Source organism: Buceros rhinoceros, unplaced genomic scaffold (genome assembly GCF_000710305.1).
Source record: "Buceros rhinoceros silvestris isolate BGI_N320 unplaced genomic scaffold, ASM71030v1 scaffold4322, whole genome shotgun sequence".
NCBI lineage: Eukaryota > Metazoa > Chordata > Aves > Bucerotiformes > Bucerotidae > Buceros > Buceros rhinoceros.
This window is the reverse complement of record NW_010400519.1, coordinates 15,928-37,771: the sequence shown is the minus strand read 5'-3', so window position 1 is coordinate 37,771 and position 21,844 is coordinate 15,928. Positions and strand designations below refer to the sequence as shown.

At 41.2% G+C, this 21,844-nt stretch overlaps 1 protein-coding gene across 1 annotated transcript in view; it reads right to left on the bottom strand.

The window, feature by feature from the left end:
- Positions 1-18,616, bottom strand: part of SLC20A2 (solute carrier family 20 (phosphate transporter), member 2) — a 38,807-nt gene extending 20,191 nt beyond the window's left edge. Inside the window, exons 1-8 of the mRNA XM_010131881.1 lie at positions 18,562-18,616; positions 14,369-14,375; positions 11,994-12,539; positions 7,146-7,286; positions 5,802-5,887; positions 3,684-3,780; positions 1,582-1,698; positions 705-908 (exon numbers count right to left, since the gene is read on the bottom strand). Coding sequence (XP_010130183.1) covers positions 705-908; positions 1,582-1,698; positions 3,684-3,780; positions 5,802-5,887; positions 7,146-7,286; positions 11,994-12,282 — 934 coding nt within the window. The 5' untranslated portion in view covers positions 12,283-12,539; positions 14,369-14,375; positions 18,562-18,616. The remainder of the gene's footprint in view (positions 1-704; positions 909-1,581; positions 1,699-3,683; positions 3,781-5,801; positions 5,888-7,145; positions 7,287-11,993; positions 12,540-14,368; positions 14,376-18,561) is intronic.
- Between the last annotated feature and the right edge of the window lie 3,228 nt (positions 18,617-21,844).

Below are 21,844 nucleotides of genomic sequence, written 5' to 3'. Positions count from 1 at the left end.
CATTCAGAATTGGTTTTAGCTATTTTTAAACTGGAAGCACACTCAAAGGGCTCATGTCATGATTTATTTGATTTTGTAAGAATCAGTTGAATATATTAGGCATTTATTAACCAAATTACAGGGCTGTGTAGATGTTAGCAAAGTGATATCAAAGGCAGCAGATCACTAAGTGTGTGTGGGAGTGCGATCTCATCACACAGGAGAATAAAAAGAGCTTTAAGCACACAAGCCTACTTCTTATAAATGTATGTTCAGAAAACAATGTGTCAGATTTTTCTAGTGGACACGCTCCAAACGGTCATATGTTTGTCAACTAAAGCCCAAATCTTTTCATCTCCTGTGGTAGTATGCTAATCATCTTTATGCTGAATTTAACCTTCATACATCAGCAGTTTGTGTTCTCTGTACTTTTCCACTGCTTAGAAGAACAGAGACACCATTTGGGATACAAAGTAAAGCAAAAAGGAAAGTAATTTTTGTTTTCCGCTGTTGCTAAAATTGAAATACAGCCAAACGAAATGTAATTGTTTTAAAGTCCTCTCTAGAAAACATCATGTATAAATGAGAATCTTTCCCAGAAAGTGCTGAAGAGAGACGAGAGTTGGAAATCCCAAACACTAGCTTACCATGGACCACACAGACCTACCTGTAGTTAAGAAACCTGACCAGAACAGGGAAGAGATAAACCCTCTGTGTTGTCTTACCATACGGTACACGTGGATGGTTTCCATTTGCAATAGTATCTGATGCCCCAGCAGCTTCTGTTACTGAGCCGGTAAGGGGAATTGTGCTCTCGTCAGATGCTTTGGCACCGGGAAGCTCTTTAAAGACGGGTGTTTCTTCATCTTGAATTTTATCAAGGCTTTCATCTGATATCCTCGACAGTGCAGCATCTTTCTTTAACTGGCCTAAGGAAATAACAGTACTGTAATTTTAAACCCAACCTATCTGTCTTCTGCTTATGTTTCCAGTGTTTGCATCAATGCATAGCTAAACATGGATACAATAACCTGGCTCCGTTTCATACACATTCTTTATTTATTTCTAAAGCTTTACTAAAATCAACAGAGAAAATTCTAGAAGACCTGTGTTTCTTCCTACAAAATACACCGACATAGGCAGCTGAAGGAAAACACTGAACTGCTCATTTATTAGTGAAATCTCAAACTTTTCTCTGTGTTTTAAACACTACATTTGTTGAGAGTAGCAAAGCAAACAAGCAAAACTCTGTAAAGCTAAAAGCTGTGACCAGCCCAACTTACTGTAAAGTTAAAGAAGACACTTAATCATTCTGCTAGATTTTTCCTCTAATGTTTCCTTAATAAAACATATTATATTTCAGGATTTATTTTGCTCTTTCTGCTAGAAGTGAGCACTGCAGTGGATTGCCTAACAAGGATTTGAATTTCTACCACCACAGGGTTTTAAGAGCAGGTTACACAAATACATGAGGAATAGTTTTAGCACATCCCGCCTGCGGGTGGAGATTGGACTAGGTGACCTCTGAAAGGGCACTTCCAGCTCTGAAACGAAATTTTCCATGACTTTGCAATTTTCATACTTCATCAAGCAACTACTTACTTTCTATTTTTCTCTTCATCCAGGGGCAGACAAAAATCCAGACTAAGATGGCAAATATTAAGGACACGCCGATGGATATTAGAGCAATGGCCCACATTGGCAGTACCAGTCCCAGTACTGTGAAGACAAAGAAGTAAAATCCAAGCAAACTGTAAATTAACGTGAATTAATTATCTCAGGCAGTGGAAGAGCAGTCTGTTACAGAAATGCCTGTATTCACAGTGTATTCAAAACCAACATGAGTGACCCGATCACATATATCTAAGTTAGTGCAGTATTTAAAGGTCTAGTTGACATGCAAGTATTTGAAGCTTCACTCTTCTAATTCTCCATTATTCCACTGTGACCTTATTTACAAAGAAGTCAGGGGTAAAACTCCCACATCAGGGCTGCTAAAACATGTCTGCGGTGATTTTATACATGGAGGCATGTTAAACTGTGATGCCCATTAGAGTGAGTATTTCCCTGACCTTTGCTCGGGTCCACAAAGCCTGATGCTTAGCTTAATCTAAGCCATTATTTGCTTATGATAATAGTTTAATGTAGCACTTGAGAGCTGAGGTTTCAGTCCTGCAATACACAACCACGTCAATAAGTCATGTTCCTGCAGGTATCCTCCCAACAGAGCTCCTTGCACTTGTTCATTTAAATGTCAGACCCTTAAAGAAGAAAGAGCTTGGACTCTAATCTTTCAAACCCTTATGTGCACGCCTGTCTTGAATCCAGTGTGATTAATTCATCCTTGTGAGTAAATGTTGCCAGGACACAGGCCTTGGAGAGTAAATATGTAGCTCCTGAGTATCAAAAACAGAGTCCCATCTTTTTATTCACGAGCTTTAGAGATCACTAAGCTGTAACGGAAGGGACATTAAGATTCTTATTTCATTTATTTTGCTTAATGAGTCACTGCAGAGTGCCTGACCTACTTCTGCAGTACAACTAATGAGGAAATGTTGGTTATACAGCTGATTTACTGTGAAACATCGTGGATACGTAGCCAATTAGACTTAAGAGAAAGGGTTAGTTATGTTACCCTCCAGCTGGGAACTTCAAGCTTTTTATCAATGTCAGCAATGCTAGGCTATGAAGTAGTCTACAGACTGCATTTAGCTAGTACATCTAGTGCATCAGGTTTTAGAGAAAACAAATTTCTATTCAAAAAAGGTCACTTTCTAAGCTTGCTTTCTTAATTCAGGGGCATGTTCAGGAGTCTCTCTTCAATTGCCTGTTCATGGCTCTGGGGCAATAATGTAACCTAAAGATAACATTTAATGACTGGAGTCTTCGATACAGTGGTTGAGAGCATAAAACATCCTTTTTTCTGAACTCTTTTGCTGCAAGTGCATGTTTAAATGTACACTGCTTAAATATAAACATACAAATGCAAATATATAAACATAAAACGTGTGAATAGAAACATAAAAATAAAACATAAGCTCAACTACAAACTCAAATATAAATTATCACAAAACATATGAATGCACATAAAATATACTAATATACAAAACACGAATAAAGTCTTGAAAATGACATGTATAATTTCCTTCTGATGAGTTGCACTGAAAACACAGCACCTAAGAAAGAAGATGCATTCAATGCAGAAACAGGCTCGGGGCTTCTTATATTGAAGGGAAGTGAAGAAGTAGATCTAATTAATAGGCTCCGTACCAGATCTGCCAGAACAGTGACTCTGCTGATTTCAGTGGAGCTATAGCATGAGACTGAGAGCAAACAGCCTACCTGCACTTACCGCCCACAGAACCTGCCTGCCTTGAAGCACAATATCTGGAATACCTTCCAGAGCTCAACACGTGCTCAGATTTAAGAAGCTGAAGCTGGCAGCTCAATATTTCCCCTTCCTCTGAAGGAGGATTTTTTTTTTTTTTTTGGTAGATGTGCTCTTTTCCACTAACTGGAGGGATCAGGAGGGAGTCATAAAAGCATAAGCATAAACAGAAGCACGTGGGGAGGTGTATGATTTACTCTTGCCCTCGTTAACTCCTAACGTAGGAGATAACCATGCGGTGTCGACAGCTACCTGACAGCACGGCAGGTATCATTATTCACTGCGGGAAGCCTCCCTCTGCAGACAGCTCACTCACCTGGTGCCCCCGTGAACATGATAGAAAACACGTTAATAGCTATGGTAGCAGCATAAAACACTGGAAGTGCGCGGAGACCATTGGGCACAGGGTCTTCCTACACAGAAACAGGGAGAAAAAGGAAACATTAGCTGTATTTTCCACCAGATTAAAGTCAGCATGAACTGCCATGAGGAAAAGATGTGCTCCTGAGTCAGTGCCAGGCAGGTGAATCTTTTGGGTGGACGGTAAGGAAAGGAGGTTACCTGTCTAGTTACACCCAAATCCACAATGCTTGTCCTGGCAAGCACCAGCATTCTGGGGAACTTGACACTGCTAATAGGAACCAGGGAGACAGGCTGTACTTTCAGGTTGGCTGCCGATCTGCTGGGTGACCCGGGGGCAGGTTTCTTTCTGCGAGTGTTTTCTTACTTATCTTGTCTCCAAGATGAGGAGTCCCTTTCACTCGGCATGACTGAAGGGTGCCAAGCAGGACAGGACTTTGGTATTTTTGGAGCAGGGCTACAAGCATCAGTGCAACGTGTCCATCACAAAACCTTATTCCTAACCTCTCAGTTTCGACTGAGACAGGCTGGCACTTTCCACCAGCTAACAGAAATCTCTGAAATATTCAGTGTCTGGCCATATTAAGCAGTTAACATATATAAAGCGAGCATTCAATGTTTAGCAGCCGCTGTGACTGCTGCCTGCCGTGGTCTCGTGCCCTCGGTGCTCCCAAGGAAAGGCTCAGCTGACGGTGCAGCGGAAACACACCGTGCAAGCCACGGAAAAAGCCTTTGTGAGGAGACTGCTTTGGCCTTTTGAGGGGCTCCGCGTGTTTGCAAAGAGCCTGGCGAAACTAAGGGCTGGCTAGTGTCGTTTTGTTTCTTGCTGCCATGAGCTGTTAAAAGGAGCCAAGAGAAGGCTGCAGCTGCTCTGTGCTGTGCCCTCGTCCCAAAGCGTGATGCAGCATGGGCTGTATCTGCAGGGCCACCTGCTATTCACAGACACCCCCAACAAGGGCATGAACCCCTCACCAGGCTACGGACTCGCAAGCTAAAAAACTGCTCCTTTTTTAAGCACACACACAATGCAAGTCACTACCCACTTGTGCCAGAAGTTCTACAGATCTTATTACTTTGTGAATGGCACAGATGGCAGCCAGAAGACTATTTCCTTAGCTTGAACTTTTTATGCCTCTTGAATATGTGGTTTTTATACCAGAGTTCATGTGATGTTGATGACTAAATTCTACAGTTATGTTTTGAAAGCAATAGAGGAACTTTTCCTCATCCTTTATGCAACTTGAATAGTTTTAAATTCAAAGCTGAGTCGGAACAAATTTATCATCTGATTTTATCTCTGACATTTATTTACACCAGAAATAAAGAATGATGAATCTGAGGTTACAGGTGGTATTATTTATAGCAATCTATTTAAGTCCCTGTGTAACTGCTAATATAGCGTCCCTCATTTTAGGTCATTGTCATGCGCTGCACTCCCCATTTTAGCAAGTTGAACGTTGTGAGAGAAAGAGCAGATAGAAGCGTTCTGGTTTCCAGCTCATGCTTGTTGGCAGGCAAATTGTCTTCTGCACTGGAGATACGTGGACTGATGTTACCTCAAAACTGCCACTTCTTACCGAGGTCACTAAAATTCATTAATTCAGGATTCTTGAGAATCTAGAAATATGCAAATGCTCATCTTCGAATATCTAATATGATAGAAAACCAAAGATTAAAATTTCACAACTATGAAATACCAATCAGAGTATCTCCAAGGGAGGACCGTCCTGCTTCAGTGACAGCCAGAACGGCCATTGTGAGATTAAGTCAATGCCAACAAGTCTGTACCAATACAGAAGCAATTGCGATGTACCATCCTTCAGTCAAACAGAAAACACAATACTGATTATCACGTAACACCTTCTAAGCTCAAATACGTGTCAAATTACTTACTCTGAGGTTTCAGAACTGCTAAAAGCAAGTACATTTCCATTGCCTACTAAAAAAAAGAGTAGTCTCCTGTCCAAAAAGCAAGCCACAAACTTTCAGCTCTGCAAACGCCAGCACTCGAGGCTGGAAGGGTAGAACACAGCCTTCACCCTGAGCACTCACTGTAGTACTGAGATTTCTTTACCTTGTTTAAAATGAAGAATCTGATCAGCACAAAGAGGATTCCAGACATCAAGCCAGATAACAGTGGGGAAATAAACCAAGAGGCAACTGTATTGAAAAAAAGAAAAAATGAAACATGAAATGAACAGTATTATTGCCTAATAGTTAAGTAAAGTAGTTAATGAGCAGTTAATTTAAATGAACAGTTAATTTAAAACAGTTCTTGTACAACTGGAATGAATATTCAGTACATTTACTTACAACTGGTGCAACTCAATGTCCACTGACACCATGAATAAGTCAAAGCAATGCTAGGCACTCTTAGAAACATCAGCCAAAGCAATTTCCAATAATTTTACAATTTAGCAATCAAATTAATCAGGAAAATTTCTCGAAGCTTAATGCAAAGTGGACCAAGAAAGCCTTGTAATTTCTTAATCACCATGAGCACAAATGTTGCAAGCAAGTGGAAAGCAACTGCATCTAGCAGGATGCCATGCTGCTTGCAGGGCAAAAGTCTCAATTTCCAAAATGCCAGAGAAACCTTAACTGTAATGAATAATGCGTGTACATTTTCTGCAGGCCAGATTTGCAAGTGCCCAGGCCTGATTTAACTGAAGTACGTGTCAAAACTCCCACAGATTTCAATAAAACCGGATTAGGGCAGTGCTCTGGAAATTCCATCCAGAGCGATTTATTGTTTGCGGCATGGTTAACAGGTTGGTTCTGCTGTCACTGCAAACTCTCTCCTACTTTTGACAGAATTACAGAAAATACACATTGCTCCAACTTCTCTAAAACTCAATTGTATTTCCATGCCTTCAGCATCGAATCCTTTTAATACGGGGTTGAGGCTGTAACTCGGGTTACAAGGCTTCCGAGACAATAATGAAAACTCCTTCGCATCCCTTCTTGGCTGAGCTGATCTCGGCAGTGGGAGGTTGTGAGTTAAACATGTGCTGTATGCCCAGATTTTGCTTCTCTGAAGCTGGTGGGTGGAGAAACATGACTGTGGGCATTCACATGATGGCTAGCATTGTCGAGAAAAAGAATGAGGTGGTATGAGCCGCCACAAGAAGAATTAGAAGAGGAGGAATGTCACCTTGAAACATGTCTCTGAGGGACAGCATGTCCTCAGCTTACCGCTGGGGAAGTGCAACTTGCATCTTACCCCTTTCTCCACTGGAGATACACTGCAGCCCTTCGTGAACACAGCATCAGTGCACCTTCTGAATGACAGGATTGGGATGCAAAATCATTTAAGGAAGGAATGCTATCAGCACAAAGCAGATTTCTGGTAAAGTTTTTTTGCAGGCAGTGCACACTATTTCACACACCTTCACGCAGAAAAGGAAACAGCGCTTACCAATCTTGACAAGCTGCATCCATTGGACTCCCTTCGTGCCAATTGCCACCAGGGAAAAACCAATCGTAGCACCTACGATGCAATGGGTCCCTGATATCGGGAGCTTCAAGAATGACGCAATCAGCTGCCAAACAGCAGAACCTAGGAAAAAACCCCACCCATATGGTATAAACAACAACAGTAACAATAATGACAAGAAGAAAATTCTTTGCCACATACCCGCATTCTTTTATGAGCGCTGCCTACACTCCACATGCACAACAGAGATCTTCTAAAGAGTTTTGTTCTTGTTCTTTCTTTAAAAGCAGATACTAAGACAGTTTAATAGCAGCTTTGAATACTGTATCTTACTTGTGACTTTTTATTACTAACAGCTCGTTACACTGCACAACGGTTTTGGTTTGGGGTTTTTTTTTGTTTCGGTTTGGTTTTTTGTTTTTTTTTCCTGAAGGCTTTCAGTATTTAAAACCTTTCTGATCATACTCACAAACCGCTCCCAGTCTGCATCAAGCTTAGAAAACAACATTCTTGAGAGCTAGACCTGGAAGCCTGCAAGTGATCAGTGTGAGGAGGCATCTACCATTTCACTACTGAACTATCTATGCTCCTAAACTCAGATGCTACCAGAGAAAGGCTTGAATTATGGGGCATGGAGTTTTTATGCCTCTTCTCAGTGACACGTGGCCATGCAGAGTCCCCTATAGGAAAAATGGACTGCAGAGGGAATAAGAACTCTCTCACTGCCTTCATTTGCAGCTCGTTGCGTCACTGCAGAAATTCAGAACTGCAGAAAAGCCTTATCTTAGTCACCGAGTAGCCAAAGATACCCTCAGCGTAAGGAAATAAGATCCCCTAACTAACTAAGGAATAGTGGCTAATGGTCTATAAAGAAAATGTGATCTCTGGTGTCCCAACGGATCTCCCAAGAAATGACATTTGTCTAGAGTGCAGAAGAAAAAAAAAAAAAAAGCCCCCAAACACGAGAGAGGGTGCCTCATATTTCCCAGCTTTCAGTAGTTAGATCAGACCACAGCTGGCCACCAAGCCCTTGAGCATGCAGCTCCATGCTCCAATTCATTTTCACATTGCAAGGACCCAGGTTCCCTGCTCCTCTTGCAGTGATGCTACTCAGGACATCAAAATAATTTTGGCAGTAACATAAGCTTTCTGTGGATCCCGCCTAATATTAGAAGATTCTCAAAGCAATTTCTTCATCTTAAGACTTCATGGCCTTAAGACTGAAACTTCAAGTGTTAAGAGGCTCTAATGGCAGCAATTAAAATGCCGTAAGTGATCCCGTATTTTCTGGCTCGTGCCACCTCTCAACAGATCTGCAGCAGACCCAGGTGATAAAGCAAGGTTGCGGAACATACAGTGTTACTAGAAATCCGCCTCCATCCTCAATTCCAACAGGAGAGGATGGTTTGAAGGTCTTGAAATGGAGCCATCTGCAAATAGTCATTTGCTGTCATCATAAGCAGCTACGTTTGGAAGTGAACCAGTCTGTAAAACCGATCCCTCCTGGCATACTATCCCAAAACAAGTGGTACTCCTATTGCTGTTAGAAATTGTAGATCCAACAAGGAACACCTGCTCTTTAATTTTTTGGCTTCTCTTCCCCTGTACTAAAATAAAAATAAATACACTTTGAAACCTTTGACATGAACTTAGAGACCAGCAAGTGGAAGTGAGGTGAAAGGGAAAACAGATGGTAACATCTGTAAAGAGCCAAATGAACAGATAAGCCATCCCTAGGTAAGTAATTACAAAATACTCAGTCTAAAAAACAGGGAAAATACACCGAAGCTGCAATGGCACTGCAAATGCGTAGCGAGGGCTGGGGTTTTTTGTTGGAGGGGAAATAGAAGGAGTGTGGCACCATTTCTTATTTAATCAACTTCACCCTGAAAACAAACAGGAGATCAAGAGGGGAAGTGGTGCAGGACTGATTGATGGTCTGAGAAGGACAAGGTGTCGTCTACACAAGCTTAAGGAAGCCCATGAACAACCAGAAGAAAACACAAATCAAGCGGAAGCAGGACTTTCCTCTGGGGCTTGCAATGCCTTAACTACCTACATCAAAGCTTTACATGCATGTTGCCAATTTTTATCTTTGCAAAGCTAACCCTAGAAGCAGGATGCTTGCTAGACCTCTCACAGAGTCACAAATTCACTCCTCACACCTGCTGACATGGTAGCTGCACATCCTTTCCTTGTGGTTGCCATCTCCTAAAGAAAGAGGTTTGGCTGCGGACTCCCCTGACCAGGAGCTGCCAGTGCCGGCTTTTGGCTCGGGGTGTTTCATGCTCCCCTGCTGCCGAAGGTACTGCATCCATTCTCCTGAGACTTTGGCGCTGTGTGACAGCCATGAGCCCTCATCAAGTACCACACCACCTGGAAGACTGGGTTAGCGTTTTGCTTTGCTGATCCTGGCTGGAATGTCCTCTCTGTTGGTGGTATCTCCTTGGTCACACCAGCTGCTGACTTTGGCTCCCACCAGGACCACTAGAACCACATTCGGGCCATTCCTGACAATTAACGCCAGGGAAGTACTATAATTTACTCCCAAGAGCAACAGTCCCTAACTTTCCAACTGCCAAACAGGCAACTTTTTATTACACTACAAATTATTACAATATGTTGCATTTCAAAATTTTGATCCCATTGCTCCCTGCTTCTTTTTCTTTTACGAGAGAAGGTTGCTCTGAAAATCACCATCTGATGTTTGCTGCAAGCATCAAAGGATCTTCCACCAAAATCTGGATAGAGGATACAGTGACTTTTGGTCTCTCCCAGGCTGTTGACTCATTTAAGCCTCATCAAAATTCTGAAGCTAAGCCCATTTGCAAAAACATGATCATGAGGCATGAGAGAAGAAATGCAGAGTGAAAACAGAAAGAGGAAAAGCAAACATTCAGGAAGGCTCAGAGAAAACACAGGAAAAAAAATCGTATGTCCAGAGAAAAGCTGGAGTTGGATTTGAGGGGGGAAAAAAATGAAATCTGTGGTTTGTAACTTGTGATTAATTCTGAGATTTAAAATGTGGAATTTCTTCTTAATGCCCTTACTGGAGGAAGGGAATGCAACTGGTCATGAAGTTCACACAGGCTTATGTAAATACGCATGCAAATAAGTTGTTTTCTTTGAGCTTCTGGCCAGTTGCCTCTGCAGGGGGCATCTGAGACTTAAAACTTTGCCTGGCCAGGATCAAGATGCCAGAAATAGATACCGAAAAGCAAAAGGACCTTTCCTTCAATGTGGACCGCGAGTATCAAGAACGTGAAGGTCAGAAGGTGCGAGGCACTTACATTTCAGACGTGTACGCTGCTTCCGGGCACACACCCGTGGGAAATGATGGAGCTATCTCAGGAAGCAGAAGACTAAATTATGCAAATGGATCAGTACTAAGAAGGGACAGACCAGAAATCTGCCGCTGACATTCCAAGACATCGGAGAAGAGGAACTGATGGGATATGCCCAAGAGCATTGGATGTGGTTTAAGCTGGCAGGCTCCCAGAGGGACCATTTGGGGAAGCAGCTGTGGTCCCAGCAGCGACTTCTTGCTAACCAACCCCTCTTCTCCTTGGGCAGAGGAAGGTGGCCAATCTTCAGGAGGGTCGGGGCAGCAAAGGCGCAAGGGAACCACCTCCCTGCTCTCAAGCACACAAAGCCACTTGAGATAAGTCCAGAAACTGGCACTCAATGTCCATCTTGATCCATTAAAACCTAAAAAAAGGCAAATTTTTCCCTATTCCCCTAAAGAAATGGGAAAATAACTGCAAGAAGAAGACCTCTGCACAGATTCACCTACCTCACAGGCAGGTCCTGAAAACTGCAGCGAGGTTAGAGTGGGTAGGTGGAAATAATGTTTAGGTCAGGTTTAAGGAGGTTCAAGGAAGAAAATCTTTGAGCAGAACACCCCTTTCAAACAGAGGATGCTGTGATGCACGTATAAATCACGTCGCCCTGTCGTGGGATGCCAGGGACCTGCCAGACTGCAGAAGTGGTGGTGGGATGGGCAGGCTGGCACCTTGCCTGGGCTGCCTCTCCCACAGAGAAAGCGTTTCCTTCCTGCTGCCTCCTGCCCTTTAAAAGCATGTTTGCTGTTGATCCTTGACGGAGCTCTCCAAAAGCTCACAAAGCCTCTTGCATATAAACAAAGAGTAAATACCGTGGGCTTAATGCTACTTACCTCAGAATATGCTATTTGTTCTGAAGGGAGATTAATTTAACTGCAAACAAAAGCACGTGGAGTGGACCCTAAGGTACGCCGAACTGCTGTCGGTTTGAGTGAGAAAAATTAAAAAGACCTTAAATGCGCGACCGTCTTATTGCTCCTTTAGTTTTGCCATGGGCAAGGGTGAAGTGTTTGATTACTTGCACTCAACTAGCAGTCAGTTTAAGCAAATATGTTTGGATTGTCTATATTTTTTTTAAAACGATTTAAGTAACCTCTTCTTGCAGGTATTCATTGCAAATTGCTGTTTCTGTAGGAGCTTCTCTACGGTCACAGAAGAATGCTATGCTTACATATTTTTCACGTAGCAGCATAAAAATCCTCAAAACAATTTTTTCAGTACACTAGGAATACAGGTATATGATCCACTATGTTAAACATTTTTTTCTTCTATTAGTTAAATGCCTGAACCATTGAAAAATGTCAGTTACTAGAAATATTAAAAAAACCAAAAACATAGAGGAGACTAAAAAAGGAACACAGGCCCCTGCATTCATACCAAACCAGACATGGAAGTCCAGGAGATGGGAAGACTTAATTAGTAATAGTCACATCAAACAGGAGGACAAATGCACAATGAACGTTACTTGGAATAGGAAAGTATTACTTACCAACCATCGCACTCACTTCTCCTGCCATCAGCTGTGAGACGGTATTGTTGTACAGGTTAACGTCGATGATACCTTTCCGAATTGTCTCTCCTACTTTTGCTCCCAGTAACACTGAGCCAGTGGTTTCAAAAACTGAAGCCAAAATGCAAGCCTGGCGTAAAGTAACGACACCAGAGCCCACAGCTGTTCCGAAAGAATTGGCAACATCATTTGCACCAACTGAAAAGGCTAAAATAAAAGCAATGATAAAACCCACAATGACCATCCACAGGTACTCTTCCAATGCCATCTTTCCCCAAACCGTAGATTAGCTTCCCCTTTGCAAATAGTTAATAGTCAAGGCTGGAGGGCACCGCAATGGATTTGGAAAGCAGATTTCTTGTAAACAATGAGTTCTCTCTGGAAAGTGCTGGGTAGTGTTAGAATGTGAAGAAACTGCTAACTGCTGATTTTCAAACTACTATAAATACTGTTCATTTGGCTGCCTTCGGTCAGCAGTGAAACACATTCCATATTTTGCTCCCAAACCGGTACAATTGTGATGTTCTTCCGCAAATACACAGCAGAAGCTTTGTAGAGAGCAATAAAGCAATTCTTCTGGGTTTTGCAATTTTAAATGTTCTGTCCCGCAAAAGAAAAAAAAAAAAAGAGAAAAAAAGAAAAAAAAAAAGAAAATTAAAAAAAAGGGTATACTCAGCGGAGCTGGTAACAATGCGCGTTTTCAGAAGTAAACGGATGATTTAAACCCATTAATGGGGTCCTACCTCAGCATGTGACTGTTCTAATGAAAGCAATTCAGAAAAGGTGAAAATTAGGTCACCTCCAAAGGAATATGTTTCTTGCAATATCACTGACCAAAAAAATCTTTTGAGCAATTTAAAAAGATTTAGAAGAGTTGGGAGGTTGGTTTGTGTTGAATTTACCAAGCAGTGAGACAAGCCCTTTTTCCAGAAGGAGGATTCTTCTTGGCTCCTTGCACCCAGTGAATATAAGACGAGTAGAATATATAGACCACACCATACAGCCTGATTCCCAGCTGATGTGTCTCACTTATCTCCACCAACAGCAGCAGAGCTCTCAACATTATCAGCTGCAGCCAGGGATGCACTCCTTTGAAAATTATTTATCTATATGTCTGTCTAGGAAACACTACGGAAAATACTCTGAAGAGCATTAATATTCATCTATTGCTGTTATCACATCCCGTGCATTGTAAGAATACAATTTTTGTACACTTCTCAGTCATTGAAACAGCACAATAATTGCAATATTCCCATATATGCCTACAGATCTCCATAAGACTAAAAAAAAATGTTAACTAGAAAGTTGAGCTCTCTGCTCTTTCCTATAGCTAACAATTACTCAATTACTATATTCAAACCACTGTTATAAATATCTTTACATACTTCTGTCCTTAGTTTTTTTATGATTGCCTTTTGAATTACGTCTTAATTAGTTCTTATTAGTCTAATCTGAAAAAAGAGTGAACTCTTGCAAACCAAAAAATGGACAGAGAGTAAAGGACTTTAGAAAAATAAAACCTTCGCCATCCAAAAGACTGCTAAGCAAAGTGATAAGGACCACACTGATGTCAAGATGGTCACAAGCCAGAAGCAAGTTTGCTCAACCCATCTGCCTCTTCTGAGGGCTGCTTCTCTTCTGCCAAGAGTTGCCACAAAGCCTTCCCATGCCACCCTCTGCTTTCCTACCCATGCTGTTTGGCTCCAAGAAAGTGTCATTTTGGAGGTGGCAAGGGATTAAACGAACATTTAGCAGCAAATATCTGTCACCCAACTCCACACATTTCAAGGACCATTTCAAGAGATCAGGGGATATCACACAAAAAGCCCCAAGCCCATCTCCTGCTCCCTCTGTTTCCCCATAGTCGCCTCAGTCTTGTACACCCTCACCCACAGTTTCAAGGCCATGCTTAACATCTTTTGATGACCCCAATGAAAAGCAGGTCCTGTGGTAGCAAGGAGGAAGGATTTCTGAAACTTTTCAAATCATGGCCAAATTTAAAAGAGATTTCACGTATGCCTGACATGCTGGATCCTTCAGAATAACCAACAGGAAAATACCATATCTCTACCTAAGTATTTTTTAGAAAACCTTCAAGTTGATGTCAAGGATTAATGCTTTCTCTAAATACATACTCAGCAGAAAAGATGTCCCTCTTTCTTTCTCCAGGCTCCAAACCGGCTGAACAACTGTTGCTCAGGTCTTTCCCAGACACGGAAGAGACATCAATCCTTGAATGCCTTACACGCTAAAATAACATCTCGGAAGGTCTTAACAGCTAAAAACATTTTTAAAAATAAGATTTTTATTCTATGAGAAAACAAAGCACAAATGCATTTTTGATGTTTGAAAACCTGTCATCTTTTTCTCATTCATGAGCCCACTGAGTGGAAAAGCACTTGTCAGAGACAGAAAAGGCTAATGATATTTGGAAGAAACAACTGGAGTTAGCACTTGGTTAATTGTGAAGGAAGACAAAAATCTGTAAAATTAATTCCTTGAAAAATTTCTACTATGTATCGTATTTTTGCTAGGATATGTAGCGCTGGACTAGGGTCCTCTCTTGATCCTGCAGATTTATGATAAAATTCTTCATCCTGCATGGATTTACACACTACCTTTAGCCTCGGTGCCACGGTTTCCTCTCCTGAAAACGGGCAAAGCTGACCAAGACCCCTGCATGCACCCACAAACGCTGTGATTATATGAGACTCGTTTCCTTCAGACTCGCATGATTATTCCCAACAGAGATCTGTCTCTCCTCCACTTATCAACCAACATATCAATTTACTGCGGTGACCCAGTTTCTGCGATAAGGAAGAGCAGGGGGATTGTAACATTCCTCCACCGCAGCGGAGTTCATGGGACAACATTTGCCAAATCTGGCTCCTCTAGCCACTGCAAGTTTCTCCAGCTTCCAAAATAAACCACTAAGTCACAAGGTTGCCTTTATTAGCTTCCCTGGGAGGAGGGGACGGGGGGAAAGAACTCCAGATGGTCCGAAAGAAATTAAGCCTTGAAGTGTGTGTATGTGTGCTCCTAAGACTCCTCATGAAGGCCAAAGAGTCTCCCAAAGCCTGTCAGCGGGCCTCTTGGCAAAGGTCTTGGAAAGGCAGCTACATAATCTCCCTCTCTGTGAAATGGGATATGTGGCCTTGGGAGAAAAGGATGTCTTAAGCAAGAAGTCATCCCTCCTGTCATTTTATGCAAGGTGACCGTGTAAAGTAGAGCTTCCTCGAAAACTTGGGAGGCTCGACCTGACGCCCACTGCGTTTGTACAAGTGACAGAACACAGCAACGACCAAGCCTTGGCTTCACCCAAATGAAAATCAAAAGGGAAAAGGGGAATAACCACATGTTTGAAAACTAACGCGCAGGCAGCACTTGAATGGCTAGGCGTTACTACTTCCAACCTTAAGTATCTGTAAGAGCTGTTGAATGTTAAAAACAGAAACGAAAAGAAAAGGGGGGAGGGGGGGGCACATCTCTGCTGAGAAAGTTTTCAGAAATGCAAAATATCCTGCAAAGTAGGCCAGTGACTAAATACAGACTAAATCTTGTATGCTTCTTTCTGGAGCCCAAAATACATCTGGCATGCTCAGACACGCTGAGCTATGCCCCTCATCACCTAATCTAACCCAACAGCTTGTGGTATTTCATGTTGTTACTGGGACGAAAAAGAAACTGGAAAAAACAGTGTGCAGTAGGGAATGGCAGATCTTCTGCTCTCTCCATGACAGCTGAAAGTCACTAGCCTGTTTCTCATTTGTATTTCATCAACCTGCCTCTACGCATGCCAAATGCAACTCAACGTGACCTGCACGACACTAGCAAATCCTCTCATTTACCTGCAGGACCGATACCACCTGGCAGTCAGCGGCACTACGCTACTGCAGCAGATTCTGGGTGGAAAAGCTAGTTTTTTATTTTTTTTACTGTTGGCTATTTGCAGTCCCTGAACCAGCCCAACCCGCACTGCAGTGGCCATGCTGCAAACTCACCCCTGGGCATTAGGAGGGCAGAACCACCACTGTGTTAACATCAGGGAGCTGCAGAACCTAAAGCTGGAGCATGCATCTCCTGTGGCTGTTAGAGCAAAGGGAAATCCATAGAGATGAAATTTCAAGTTGTAAGAAGATAATTCTGTGTTAAGGCAAGATTTTTAGCTAACAGAATTCCCTCAGGATCCATAATTATCAGGAGTATCAGGAGGTCTGAGTCAAAGCTTTTAACTATTTAAGTGGATGCAGAAACTTACAGAACTTGCACCTCAGCGAGGAAAATCTGATTTTTGGAAATGCTAAGCACATCTCTCTGCTTCACTGGCAGATGATCCAGACACCCCCCTCGGACTTTATTTTGTTGCTAGCTAAACATCTTGTTATAACTGTCAACCAAAGTGCTATTTCTTTCCAGAGGGAGAGACGAAAACAAAAGCTAGGTAAGTTGGCATCTTGATCCATGCAGAATGACAAGCAAATCCTCAGGAAAAAGTCAGGATCTCCTGGTAACCATAAGATCATTTTAGGACATGCTTATATACATTTTCTAAGAAAGCTCTTCTGGAAAATATTCACAGTATGCTTCCAAGCGTAGACAAGTTTTTAGTGAAAAAATAATATGAAATTTGAAAAACAGTCAGTTGGTTTTGGTTTTTTTGCCAAACAAATTGCTGCTAAAGAGTACACAGAAACATTCAACAACACGGATGAACAGTTAAAGAGAAGCTTGGGATGAAGTTCCAAGTCTAGGGAAGCAAAGTGCATTACCCACCAGCAATCCAACTGTGTGACTTAAAGGAAACGGAGACCCCACAAATCTCCTTTAATCTTCTCTTTGCAGAAAATCAGGGAAGAGCCTACCGCACTCATGAAATATTGCAAGGTATATAAATCATTATGTATGCAGCTCATACCACGTATAAATCATGCTGTATGCAGCTCTTCTCAGAAGTTGCCCCACGCTGCAGTTGAGAACTTTCTCCTATTCTGGATGGGACAGAGATTCCGTGAGGTCCCGTTCTTAACTGTTTTGTTCTTGCCAGGTATGAGAAAAAAAAAACAAAACCAAAAGACAGCAGCTAGTGTAGCACTTCTCAAGGTAACACCTAAAAGTACTCCCCTTGCATTATGAGAAGCCAGAGAGGGCAGGACGATTTCTTTTCCCCTGCATTGTTGAGGACAGCAGACATTTCATGATAGACAGTGGCACTGAATCTGTACTGACAGGCAGGTTCACTTCTAGTTACCAGTGGCTGAAAAGTCTGTCTAAAATGCTTTCCAGACAGCACCTTCTAGGAGGTTTTTTCCATACCTCTCTAATTTCTGCATGTTGTTCTTCATATAAAACCACCCTGTCAGGCTTCCCACCTATGTATGTAATCTCTGGCCCACCAGTCTATTGGAACCAAACACAGCACAGCATAGAAACCAAAGCTACTCACATCGTTCACATCAACAGTCCTTATCATTTCCAGTTCATGCTCGGCCACAAGGCTAGCAAATTATTTACTTTAAATTACTAGTACTACATTCGTTATATGAAAGGGGATATTAATTCAAGTGGTTCAAGGCTAAGAATATCCCTATATGGCTCTAAATTACATGCACAGGACTTGTCACAAGGCCAAACACAATGCAAGTTTAATGATCCAGTACACAAAAAGCAGCCTCGACTTACTTGGGGGGGGGGGGAAAAAAAAAAAAAAAAAAAAACAAGCCAAATCACCAATACTGTTGAATCATAGAAGGCTTAAAAACAACAAACAACAATGAAGTAATGAAGTCTAGGGGGGGGGGGGGAAAAAAAAAAAAAAAAAATCAATTACTGCATCCACAGAAGCAGGTTTTGTATCAATCAGTTTCTATTTTAACATGTTCACAATGTGTTTAAGCATACTTGACTACTACTTGTACTACTACTTGATATGGAAACAAGACTGAAGTTGATAGCTTTCCAAGGTCTCCCATCCAGTTTAACATTGCAGAAAGGGTCTGTCACCAACTTCCAGAGGCTGCTTCCTTTCCTTAGTCCCTATCAGCCTCTGTTTCCACCACGGAAAGGTCAAAAATGCATATAAAATATTTAGCATGAGATTCTGTTGCTGAAAACATTCACACAAACCACAGACAGCAGTCGCATTTAAACAGCAATTCTACAAACAAGTAAGATAGAGAAAGTATCAACAAGTCCTTGTTATGCATTTGCTGATAAATATCTTTTTCTCTAAGTAAAGGACAAAGTCTTTCTAACAAGCAAGCAGTTTTTATGATTTGACGCTACAGATTTCTTAAGGTCCATTCAGAAAAAAACAAGTATTTATGGTTATGAAAAACATGTTTTAAAAAGAAAACCATGCCGAGAAATCTTTAAAACTCACCCAGTATTTAGAAGTTGTTTCAAAAGAAAAAGGAGCTAAGTTCTTCCAGCAACTTGCCCTCCTGATTGTAAATACAGGCTGAAGTCTAAAATAGACATCCTATCATTCAGCACAGTCACATTTGAACATGCAAACTTCCAGGGGATAGAAAGAGGCTATAACTTACACCAGGCAGTCCGGGGATAAAATTCACTCTGGCACAGGAGAGCACACAAGACAACACCGAGAAGCATCAATGTGAGTCCAGAGTCTTATTCAGTAGGTGAAAATCTGCCTCCTCTTAAGCAAAGAATTCTGCTGGGGGTGGGCACTGATAAAACACAACACTGCGTCACAACTGCACTAGTGAGACAAACCAATCCAATGAAGCTCATATTAAAAGCAACAGAATGTTCCCTTTATTTTTTTTTCCCCCCAAGCATAGGCACAGACAGAAAGGAAATCTCATTTTTGACCACCAGCTGGGCATTTTGGTACAATCAGGTAATCTCTGAGGTCTTCTCTTTGCAAGCACGCTTAATTCAAGTGCATGTGACAGTGGAGTACATACATCCAATTTGGGAAAGATGTTGCAGGCTTGTTACTTTACCCGTGTCAGTAGAGGTCTCACAGGCTACGCAGACTGCGCAAAGTTAAAGATGTGCACAAGTTTTGACTGGATCAGTGCCTAAGCAAGCAACTTTGCTTTCAACAGTTCAACCTAAATTACCCAATCCAAATTCCTTCAACCACTTTCCTTTAAGTGGGAAACATTTTTGTATGTATGTCAAGGCAAAAATAATGTTTGCCTAAAAGCACCCAGCTTAGCTTTATGTAAAATATTTGCTTTAATACTATATAATGCAATTAAGCCACTTTATACAGCAAAAAAGAATGTAAATCAAAACTCATCACAGTTTAAAAATCTGACAGATACAAATTTATTGGGAAATTTTTCTGGTCTATAAATAAATGATGTTTTAACTTTAACTGTTAGGTTTTATTCCATTCTGAGTCATTCAGAGCCATTCCAACACAATAAACCTAAATCGGTAAATGTTGTGCATCCTGAACATTTGAGGAAAAAACAAAAAAAAATCTATTAAGATTTGTAAACACAGACCTGGAAACATAATTCTTACCTCACCTATTTTTTCAGGTTTGAATGAAGGCTATTTCTTATCAAGGAGGCAGAAGTTTTCTAAACTGGTTAAATTTAGCTGCAGATGATATTCAGGGACAATTTGGTAGATCTGAAAAGTGGTTTACATTTCTTAAGAAAACTCACATGGATGAGTAAGCCCACATCATTTTCTAAAAAGAATCAGGGCAAAACTCCAGCTAGAAATCTGCAATGCAGAAATGACATTAAAAATCCTCAATTAAAAAAAAAAAAAAATTATAAGCATCAGGCCACGATTCTTTGTAAGAAATGCCGACTCTTTATTTAAGGTCAATACCCAACTACTATCAACCTAGCGATATAGCTGCTAACTTTGTGAAAAGCTCCATCTCTTAAGCCTGCTTGCAAAGTCTTTCCTTTTACCTGTGTAATAGCCGGCAAACAGGCTTCCTAGATTTAGAAAAGTGAGAGGTTCACACTTTCTCACTCGTTTTCCCTTATGTACAAAAGCAACATATTTTAACAAGAAGAACGTTAATCTTTTCCTGCAGATCTAAACATATCTTAATATTTTTTGTTGCTGTTACAAGAAGTGCCAATCACTTCAAGTGAGCGTGATCATAACTGTAAACATGGCATCAGCCTGTATTTATAGGTCTAGATTCCAAGGTTTTAAAGAAGAGAATAAACCAACACAAACTTTCTTGGAGCACTTATTTAACTTTAGAAAATTTTAAAAAACGATGCAAAATATTATTTTGCATTCTTTTATAGCTGACAAGTTGTTGATGTCTGCCACGGAAAAACTCAAACCTGAATGGTCCGAGTAAGCACTAACCCCACCCTAGTTCTCCTTAAAGGACCATTCACCCAGCTTAGGGTAACCATCACCAGCATGCAGGTACAGGTAAAAAGACTGTGGAAAGGACACATTTGGGAGTTATCCACATTGATTTCAAAAACCAGAAGTTGCCAGCCCAACCTGTGGGAATCACCTATCATCTCGGACACAGGAGAACAACAAACTGGAGCCATTTGAGTACCGCTTCCCATAAGGCAGCCTGAACCACAACCATGGTTTCTTGTTGACCTAAGCTTCAGAGCCTGGTCTACACACGAAGCAAAGGGTATAATAAACAGCACAGAAAAAAGGAAATATCTTCAAAGTTTTTGTTCTGCTAAATCAGCATTGTGGACCTCAAGCATGGGAAAATTCAAGCCAAGATAGGTTGACCATTAAAAAGAGTTACAATTTGGGATACCACTAAAGAAGCAGGCAAAGGAAAATTTATATGACCACAGAATAAATTATGAGGATCAGCTTTTGGCAAAGGCAGCACCAGTTTGGTTCCCATCAAATCAAATATTTGTAGAAATTATAAATATTATATACTACAATCTTGATATATTTTTTTTAATTGTAATTTATTCTGGTAAGTCCACAACTGAGAGATCCCTGCTTGATTCAACAAAACCACACTAGACAGATTTACATTCTGGTTTAAACAACATAATGGGACATGCCAATTTAAATAATTAATTTTAAACCCCTTTTGTTCTGCATTTCTGCATCAGCTATTTTCCGAAAGATGCCCAGGTTCTCATTTACCAGTAGCCACTAAAACAATGTTAATTTGCAACTTAATGTAACTTTTGTATCAAATGTAACCGGCCTTTTTGTCATGCAGATGGGAAGGCTACATATTTAAGTAATTAGACTTAAAGTACACATGTTTTGGCTAGAAAATAATGGGGGATGATTATAATTTTCTAACACCAAAAACCTGTGAGAACTGGAACCCGAATACCTGTAAACTGTACTTGGTCAGAAACAGAAATACAATAAAACCAACCAAAAGCTGCAGGATGTTTTTCCAGTTACATTGTGCCAACTTAAATCAGGTTACTGACCAGCAACGGGAGCTGGTCATACCTGCTGGTGCTCTGAAATTGGGACTCATAAGCAGCTGGAAACAGGGACTTGTTTCCCTTATCAGTATTTGTGCCCCTGACCCCGCCTGGGAACTCTTATTTCTCTCAATGGACAAACTTAAAATTAATGAGGAGGAATGAAAACAGGTGGCAGATGACTGCACAGGTATCACATAGTATCTCAAAGAAAACAGCTCCTCCAACACCCTTTTTTCTGGCTTTGAAGGCCCCCATGACCATCTACACCAAGGAAGACTTGGAAGCAGGACACCATGCACTGATCATTACCTGGAAACCAGCGCTGAGGTCCTTGAGGCGATTTAACACAGCTCTACAGAACACAGCACCATTTCTGGGCGCTTCAGTAACCCCACAGTGCCTAACAAATACCAACAAAACTCTGAGTTCTCTGCAGTT